Below are 9,217 nucleotides of genomic sequence, written 5' to 3'. Positions count from 1 at the left end.
GTCGAAATTCACTTTTGTGAACAATTTGTTTAATCACTTTCTTTGTGTTAAAAATTGTTTGAAAAATTAAATTTAAAGGAATTGTTTCTAAATAGGTATGCAACACATCATACATTCAGCATAAGAAATTGCTATAATTTCATTTATATATAATATTTCGAAGATAACTATTTGACAAATTGCTGAAAATTTAAATAGGAGCAACAAATTTCAAATTAACATGCCTTCGATTTAATTAAATTAAGAACTGTCGTTGGCTTTCTAATTTAATTTTTTTCTTAGGTAGTCTAAATCTTTAATAAATAAGTACGTTAAGATCTATATTAATTAAATGCCTTATTCTAATGTGTTAAAGTCCAAAATTGACAATCCGATCACGAAAATGCAATTTATATTTAAAACTTACGACTCCGCTTTTATCCACTATTTCTTGAATAATCCTACCATTTTTTCCTATAACTTTACCGACTAAAGTACGTGGCACTTGCAGAGATTCTTCACTATATTCTAACATTGAACGTGCTTTCTTAACAGCCTCATCACTCTACAAGACAAAAAAAAGTAACAACACAAAACAATATAATATAGAATTGTAAAAAATTATAGAATACCTCTCCGTAGATTTTAAAGGTACATGAGTTCTCTTCTAACTCGATGTTCGTTATACCCTCGACCTTCCGTGCTTGTTGTATGTTCGCCCCATGGGCCCCTATCGCTAAGCCCATTAAATCCTCCCGCACACTGAATTCGTCCGAATATCTAAAAAAAATTCAATTCAATTTATACGCAAATACCTCTAAAATTAACACAAATAATTCAGTTACTTTAAAACAGAAACCCTTTTGTTCCCCAAGGTATTTTCAATTTAAAAACTGTAAACGTCTCTGACAAAGTTCCACATTTATTTAAAAATTACACTAGCACAGGTACATCCTTTACAACATTTACAATTTCATGCACGTAGGTCATTCGTCGATTACTACACCACAAACCCTCAAAAAAATTAACTAGAGGCATGCAACTTTCATCTCCTGGCAGTTAAACAGACAGACTACCCAGAAAATAAAATACGGATAGCGAAAAAGAGAAACAATAAAGCACAAAATAAAACATAACATGCCTTGTAACCCATGTAACAGGACCAAGAGTCTACATAGTGCTATGCCGTTCTTTTTTTTTGTTATAAGTGAAGTGAGACAAACCGCAATGAGTGTGTTTGTGGTATGCATACAAAAATGATACCTAATACAAACATTTTATTGTAAAATAACTGTATATATTTATGTCATATATACACGACAACGAGCCACAAATTAATACTGCCAGGAATGACTGGAGAGGCAACGGGCCGGGGGCCATCTGGTGACACCGGCACAGAGGCAGAACATCAAAAATAAATATATATATCAAAAAAAAGTATATAGGTAGACGAAGAATTATACAATACGTATTACGTAATTAAATATATGTATATAGATAGATAGCTACGAGCATGCGCACTGTTTAAGTTGCGGTTAAACCTCACCTGGTGGAGCCTGCCCCCCGCCCGACCTCGTAATTACCAACGCGATGATAAGAGGGCCTACCTTTGCTGAAAAGAGAAATACCAACAAAACATCAATAACGAAGCTCCATTCCTGGTGCAGTATTAATTTCTACTTCTTTTTTCATTTCTCTTTGAAGGTTTTGTCTCACATTTCAATAAATTAAAATCAAGCCGAGGTAATCTCAAGTTTGAAAACATTTCAGTTTTCAAGTAATACACCTTTTTTCATTTACTTTCCGAATAAATAAAAATCAACAACTGAGAGTTGAAACCTTTTTTGGCGGTGCTAGTATTTTATTTTGTCCACTTCATGAGTTAATGGTCAAAAAATAACAACAAACTATTCACAGTTTAATTTCTTTATAACAACTTTTTAATACGTTGGATAGATGATAATTTGGTCAATTAATAAATAATGTATCTGACGGTGAAGCAATTGAATATTTTAGTAGTTATTGGAAAATGAGATTCGATTTCAGATAAATAAGTTATTACATTGTGTAATAACATATTATTAACTAGCACTAGTTCTTCCCCCCTATAAGTCACTGTGAGCTCGAAACTGTTAGCACCATTGCTTTGAGTGGTAGAAATTCACTTTTGTGAACAATTTGTTTAATCACTTTCTTTGTGTTAAAAATTAAATTTAAAGGAATTGTTTCTAAATAGGTATGCAACACATCATACATTCAGCATAAGAAATTGCTATAATTTCATTTATATATAATATTTCGAAGATAACTATTTGACAAATTGCTGAAAATTTAAATAGGAGCAACAANGGTACGATTTCTAAACGGGGGTTCTTTCCAAATTATTATTATCATATCAATTATACTATCAACTAATATGCGAAATATTTAAAATAAAAAACAAAAACAATTTCGAATTTAAAGCAAAAAATGTCTTATACGTACTATTGGGAGTCCATCTTTTGTAGGTACCTTTTCCCTAGCCAATTCCTACTCCACCGGGGCTAATAGTAGTAGTAGTAATGTAGTAAGCTTCGCACTAAAAATATCACTTAATAAGTGAACTTTCTCGGTTCACAGAACCCAACGGTCATTCGGTCATCCAGCTCGTGTACATGAAGGGCGTAGACTACTATCCAGGCAAGTGTCATCATCAATACACACACAACGCAACAATAATTAACAACCATATTTTCGTGCATGTCCTCGAAATCACAATAACACTTCTTCAGACTTGGTATTTATGCGGATGTTCCGTTGACGAGAGCGTTATTGGTAGCGGCGTTTGGAGCGGCACCTTTGTTCGAGTCGACTCTTCGCGATGGGGGTGGCTTGTTGGCACGGCCGCCACCACCACCGTTCCTGGGAAGTTCTTCTTTCTGTACGATGGTGCCTCCTTCTGTCGAACGAACTTCGGGGTTCTCGGTCACGTTCTGGTCACCGGTGCCACCTGCACAACAAAATGTAAACGTAATCATCAGCCTTTTTTAAAATGCAATGTATAATTGTTTAAATCGTCATGCAAAAATATACAAAAAATTTTAATTCCAAAGATTATAATTTTTTCTAAGGTAAGCACCAGCTCGTTTTGCTAGATTAAAAAAAACATCTTTGGAATTAATAGTAACAAAAAAATAAATTAATGTTCCTTAAAGCCAACAGTTGGTAAGGTTTTCCGAAATTAATGATAGCAGAAGTGTCCCCTATACAATATAAAAAACTTGTGCAATCATAGTTTTAGTTACAATAAGCTTTTGTTAAAATAAAAAAGAAACATTCTTCCTGCATGGCACATTTATAAAAACACACGCACAGGCATATTGTATAAACGGCCTGTTTGTTCTCTTGGAAGCGTTGATAACTATCATTCACGCAAAAGAGTCAAACTTACCGGCTTCTTCGTTGGCATTGCTGTTGGCCGGGGTGCGACTGCGCTGCCTAGCCCTCCGCTTGCGCTTCTTCTGGTATCTGCTGCCCGACCAACCTATAGCTTCCACACTGGACACTGACTCTACAGCAATCACAACCATTTAACGACATGCAAGCCTACATTGCCAATTTAATAATTCATGCCACAAAAAAGAAACAACCGCACACACACCCTTATACCACAATTACAAAGTGCAATAAAAAACAGAGTGTAATAATAAATGCAACTAGAAACCAATTAATTATTTAATTATAATTGGCAAAAAATATTTTGCATCTATTATTTCATAAGTACATGCATTTCTTATATTCGCTTCCTTGATTATCACAATCTGGAGTTGGTGAAAATTAAAAACTAAAATATGGGACTGTTTTAGAGTATCGCCAAACGTAATTAATAAATAAATTTTTACATTGAAATAAGAAAAATCTATTGTAAACGTCGCTACTTTTAAAACAATTCTATAAACATGCATTCCAACGCAAATTTCAGTTATCTAACGTTGCACTAAGTAATTTAACATAAACATAACTCGCCTGAAACTAAATGAAACTATAAAAAAAGACCAGCATTTTCTTTTAAAATAAAAATCTTATTATAAGATACCCTGGTTATTGATACTCACCTCTGTCTACACTGGAGACATCTTGACTGTCGAGTACGGTTTCTTCATCGTCGGTAGTTCTGCGTCTGTCGTCTCTTCTACCATCACGCCTGGGACCGCCACCGCCACCTCTACCGCCCCTAGGACCGTATTGTCTCGGAGGCAAATCCCTTATGCGTTCATCAACGGTGTCAGGAGTGTTTTGTCTTGAACCTAACACGTCATAAAAATGAAAAAATAAATACATTTTGGGCAATGCCATATATTTTTTTTTGTTAATAAAAACTAAACGAAAAGTGGCTGGGGCTTACTGAAAAATTGTACTTACCTACTATGAAATAAATCGAATATTTTAAGTACACATGCGCACAAGTCCCATTAATAAATTTAAAAATATATGCATATCTTCTTTCATCATTTAGAATACGGAACATAAAGTTTTAGAAGGCTAATGTTTATATACTTTCGTTTCAAATTATAACAAAAATTCGAGTTGAAGCTTGTGAATAATTTAGTATTAATGTTATAACTCCACCCCAAATCTTGCAATAAAAGTAATATGTTATTTTTACAGCAGATACGTTATAACGTTATGGGTTTAGTAAGGCAGACAGACTTGAAACCCTTCAAGCAACCAATCAACTCATGCATGTCACAAATAAACTTGGCATTTTAGTAATTTAGTAAAGAGGATAAAAAACTAAGAATAAAGAACTACTAGCGACTAAGGAACAGTAACGAGAACGAATTCGCCGATAAATATAAAAAGTCAAAAGTTAGTAAGCCACTTCAAGGGTATCAGTCTGCGTGAAATAAAAACACAAGTAAGTTTTGTTACCAAGTTATATTTCTAAAAAAAGTCTTTCACAGTAAGATTTGACATGAGTATGAGCCAGTCTTGAGTTCCTTGGCAGTTGCTAGTGCCTCGTTTGTGTTAGCAAACTCACAGAAAGCTCTTATTGCCAATGGCAGACTGAGTACCCTTTCGGCAAGCTGTTAGGTGAGCCTCATGGGGTTTACTAACTTCAAACGTCATTTCTCTCAGCAAAAACGGCGACAGCCCGTATCTCAATACGCTAGTGTCCCCTTTTGTCTTTTACATTAACCGCACCCAACAGTTATTGTCTGATTTATATTTTTATTTGCAAAAAACACAACGAGGCATTCGGACAATTGCTGAGAAAAACGACATTCCCCTTTGTCAAATATTAAATTGTAGCGACATTGTCTATTATTTTGGAGGGTGCAGCTGCAAGAAATCCACAGATTGTTAAGTTGATGAATACTAATGCTGGGTTATCACCGCAGTTTATGAATTCCCATTTTAGTTTTATTGTTCACGAGAAAACTGGGCATTATTTTAATATGTAAATAAATTAATTTGTTATTTGTGTCTATCAATCACAAAAAATATATTAAGAAAAACAATAAATCACGTTAGTATGTTTGTTAACTGTAACTTAAATTATTAAATCCTAATAACATTAGGTTACGACCCTAAAAAATTTGAACCAATTAAATAATGTCAGTCTTTTCTTTTTTGGGAAATTAACAGTTCTACTCTTTCTGCTATTATTTTCATGATAAAAAAACGAATAATTACTCATACAGTCCGCATCTCAGAGTAAGGAATAAACTGAAACTGTGGGATAAACCCAGCACAGCACATCGCGATATCTTTCCGTGAAATATTTATAACACACATTTTGTCTTATTACGTTACGTTAGATACTGACTTTTCAAAAATATTCAACTGTTCAATTGATTATTTTTGCTGCCCTTTTCTGTTAACGCGAACGACCCTCCTTCTTGTTCGAAAGAAACATTCACACAAAACTGCACCTATCCTTACAAGTTACAGTCATTATCAATTAGGGTTTACATCATTAACGGTAATAGTAGTAGTAGTTAAGACGATAAGTCAAAATCGAACAAATGCAATAACAAATTCTAATTAAGAACAAAAAAGTCAAAACGAAAAATTCAGGGCACTAAAATAGTTCCCATCAGTATTATTATAAAAGAAACGAAACAATATTAAATAAAAAAAATTAATGGCCCAAGTGCACAACTCAAACTAAATAATTAATGTAATTTTAATACAAATTCGAAAGCCAATCGCAAATAAAATAAAATATACAATAGAAAACCGTGTTCTTTTTTTAATGAATACAAAAATTAAAAAACGAAAACATTCAAGTGCTTAAAAACGTTATAACAAGCACAAATGAAACTAACTATCAGATTCTACCATCGGTATTAAATTAACAAAAAGCGGGGAACGAGGGGGCGTGTGGGGCGGGAAGAAAAAAGGACACATAGGGTCAAAAAGCAAAATGTCATTCACCAATTAATCAATTAAAACAGAAAAATGAACGCGGGTCATTCATTAAATAAGAAAAGATGCACTTAGGCCTTTGCGTAATCATTGTCGATAATTAATAAAGGTAAGAAAATGTAGCAGCAGTAAAGTAGTAGTATGTACAACAAACGACATGAAGCTTGCTTCCACCACAAGAAGTACGAAATAAAAAGAAAACAAAAACTAAACGGTGTAAACATAAAACGCTATTTTTTTTTATATAGATCAAGCCTTAATAAGACTCAGCTTCTAGAGTAAATAACATTACGTAACTTGCTCATGCATTAAACTGTTTCAGCTCGTCGACTTTATACTATTATTATTTATTATTACTTTTTTTTCAAATCGCCAGTGGGGCAGATAGCTTACATGTTTATTATTAAATAAACCACGAACGTTAGACTAACGAACACAAACAAATACATAAAATAGAAGATTGGAAAAATAAAATTATCAGATTTTTTTTATAAATAACAGTTTTATAATTTAAACGAGAATTATATATTAAACGGTAGTTTATGTAAATGTTAATTTTGAGAAAGTAGGCAATTTGTTCGTTAATGAACGCAAGTGGTTTTGTAGGTATCTGGCCCACAAAAACGGTGCAAGCAAGAGTAGTTAAGAACTGTATGCAACTGAGAAAACATCAAAACCGAATTATGAACTTCGTCCTTTTATAGCGACACTAGTAATTTACATCATTATTTTTTTTACTCCGATATTCAGGCGCTTCCTTGTTTGTAAGTATATTTATAATATAAATATTTGTATTCTCTTTCGCAAATTCCAATGTATTAATTCCGAGATAACGCGACAAACGCTTCATGCACGTGCGCACGAACACACGCGCCAGGCGTCGCGCCGTTATCCGCATTTTTCCCTTATTTTTTTTTTCAACAATTTATTACTTTTTCGCATCAAGAACAAAGTATTACGTGTGGGTCATCTGCCAAGTCTGTCCATTGAGAGAGATAGAGAGAATCCGCCAAAACAATATTTTGTAATTATTGGTTTAAAACCAACCGCGCGCATTATCGGCTATATGCACAACTCCACCACCACAATTTTTTTCCTTTTCTCCTCCTCGTCTCCGCCACAACATATAACGAAACAATATAATAACAATGACTTACTCGGCTGCCCAGCTTCCCTCACCCCTGTCCCTTCAAACTAATTTTCTTTTTTGTTTTTTGGCCCGCGCACGTTATGCGATAATTGCTTCTAAAAACTAATAATACGTCGTTATTATTAAAGAGTGAAGATAAAAAAAAATGTTAACTTAGTAGATTCTGAAATGCACAAAAATAATACCGGAGAACTAATTTTATATTATTGTATATTTTATCAAATAGTAATACTTATAAAATTTAACTGCACTCTTTGTTTTATTAGTTTGCCAGCTATATCATATTTATGCATTTCATTTGGAATTAAGTAAAGTATGTTCTTTTGTTTTTTTCTTTAATACGTTCTTTTGGTATTAAATCACCTTCTCGCTTTTTTAATTTGTTGTAGTAACTGAATAAAAAGTATATGCATTAAAAGCTGAAATGTGTTATGTTTCGCACTGATCAGTACGCACGAGGGCCAACTCAACAATATTAATAATGGTAATAATAACAACAACAACAAGTACCTCAAAAGTTACTTTTTTTGCCCGATGTTAACAACAACGGTAGCGGTAGATGTAGAATGCGCGGTGATGGCGGTTGTGCACAGAGCCAATCGTGACGGTAGTGTTGGTGGTGGTTGTATTTGTTCTCTCCGCGACAGTATAAGAAAGTGGGACGGCGGCCTGCGGCGGCGGCGACGCTGCGAGAACGACTACGACCGTCGACGGATCATTTCCGGTCTCTGTCGCCGCCTGCGGCCGAGTCCACCGACAGTCTGCCCCGACCCGGTCGGCCACCGTCCCGCGGGTTACGATCGCCGCCCGGTCCGCCCCGCGGCGGACGTCCGTTACTAGTAGGCCCCCGACCCCTGTCGTTCCCCAGCCCTTTCCTTTTGTCCACGTTATTAATGTAATCTGAGAAGGTACTACTACCAGCGTTGTAGCGGCCATCGTTGTTCCTGTTTGGACCTCCGCCACCTCGGCCACGTCCACCACGGCCTCTCATCGAACCGCCACGTCCTCTGCTGCCACTGTCCATGTCCGAGTTGTAGCCGCGATCATTTCGACGTGACATTGGCAAACTCTGCATAGAACCCATCGTCGAGCCGTGTATACTACGTAGCTGCTGGTCGATTTCCAATTTCTCCTGGCGAAGCTGCTCTACTTCCTAAATTAATTAAAATGTTTAAATTACAATGAATTTGTCTTCAAATCAGGATATAAACAACATTTATTTATATGACATATATACGAATAATGTAAAGTAATCGTGTTAAATAAAACAAGAATGAAATTAAGTTGCATACCTTGAGGTGTGCTAGATGGTATTCTAATAGAACTTTGGCATTGGATATGTTTTCGACGGTACCTACAAAAACAAAGGGCACTTGTCCTTCTTCGCGAGGAATGGTCGGCTGAGGTTCGTTATCTCCTTCAATTTTCACCCTAACCTGTAGTAAACAAAATAATAAATGAGATAACATTACAATATTTATCAAAGCCATTACACTTAATTCAATTTTTACATGGATTCTTAGGGAGTATACGAGGGTGGATTGATAAGTTTCCGGCCTAACCAAGAGATGACGCCACTAGGCCTACCTTGAGGTGACATTCTATAGTACCATCCTTGGATAGCTTGTAGCTATAGTTTCAGCCCGATCTCCTTGCTAGTGTAGGTTTGACAGCACG

At 35.2% G+C, this 9,217-nt stretch overlaps 2 protein-coding genes across 6 annotated transcripts in view; both read right to left on the bottom strand.

Moving 5' to 3' along the window:
* Positions 1–349: 349 nt before the first annotated feature.
* LOC108740989 (synaptic functional regulator FMR1-like) lies at positions 350–1,599 on the bottom strand. Its single transcript, XM_018475540.2, has 3 exons — positions 1,526–1,599; positions 612–759; positions 350–544 (listed from the first exon to the last, which is right to left on the bottom strand). The coding sequence occupies exons 2-3, from the start codon at positions 723–725 to the stop codon at positions 350–352; spliced, it is 309 nt and encodes a 102-aa protein (XP_018331042.1). The 5' UTR covers positions 726–759; positions 1,526–1,599.
* A 726-nt stretch (positions 1,600–2,325) lies between these two features.
* The window catches only part of LOC108740988 (synaptic functional regulator FMR1), a 12,805-nt gene continuing 5,913 nt past the window's right edge, over positions 2,326–9,217 (bottom strand). For 2 of the 5 annotated variants that reach the window (XM_025979005.1, XM_025979007.1), the window contains 5 exons: positions 8,833–8,976; positions 8,456–8,693; positions 4,074–4,265; positions 3,410–3,529; positions 2,326–2,968 (listed from right to left, as the gene is read on the bottom strand). In XM_025979005.1, the coding sequence (XP_025834790.1) occupies positions 2,760–2,968; positions 3,410–3,529; positions 4,074–4,265; positions 8,456–8,693; positions 8,833–8,976 (903 nt within the window). In that variant the 3' untranslated portion in view covers positions 2,326–2,759. The remainder of the gene's footprint in view (positions 2,969–3,409; positions 3,530–4,073; positions 4,266–8,455; positions 8,694–8,832; positions 8,977–9,217) is intronic. The other 3 variants (XM_025979006.1, XM_025979008.1, XM_025979009.1) reach the window with 2 other exon arrangements.

Source organism: Agrilus planipennis, unplaced genomic scaffold (genome assembly GCF_000699045.2).
Source record: "Agrilus planipennis isolate EAB-ADULT unplaced genomic scaffold, Apla_2.0 scaffold238, whole genome shotgun sequence".
In the NCBI taxonomy this organism is placed as follows: domain Eukaryota; kingdom Metazoa; phylum Arthropoda; class Insecta; order Coleoptera; family Buprestidae; genus Agrilus; species Agrilus planipennis.
Note: the sequence above shows the minus strand (reverse complement) of the source record. Positions and strands in the feature narration are given on the sequence as shown.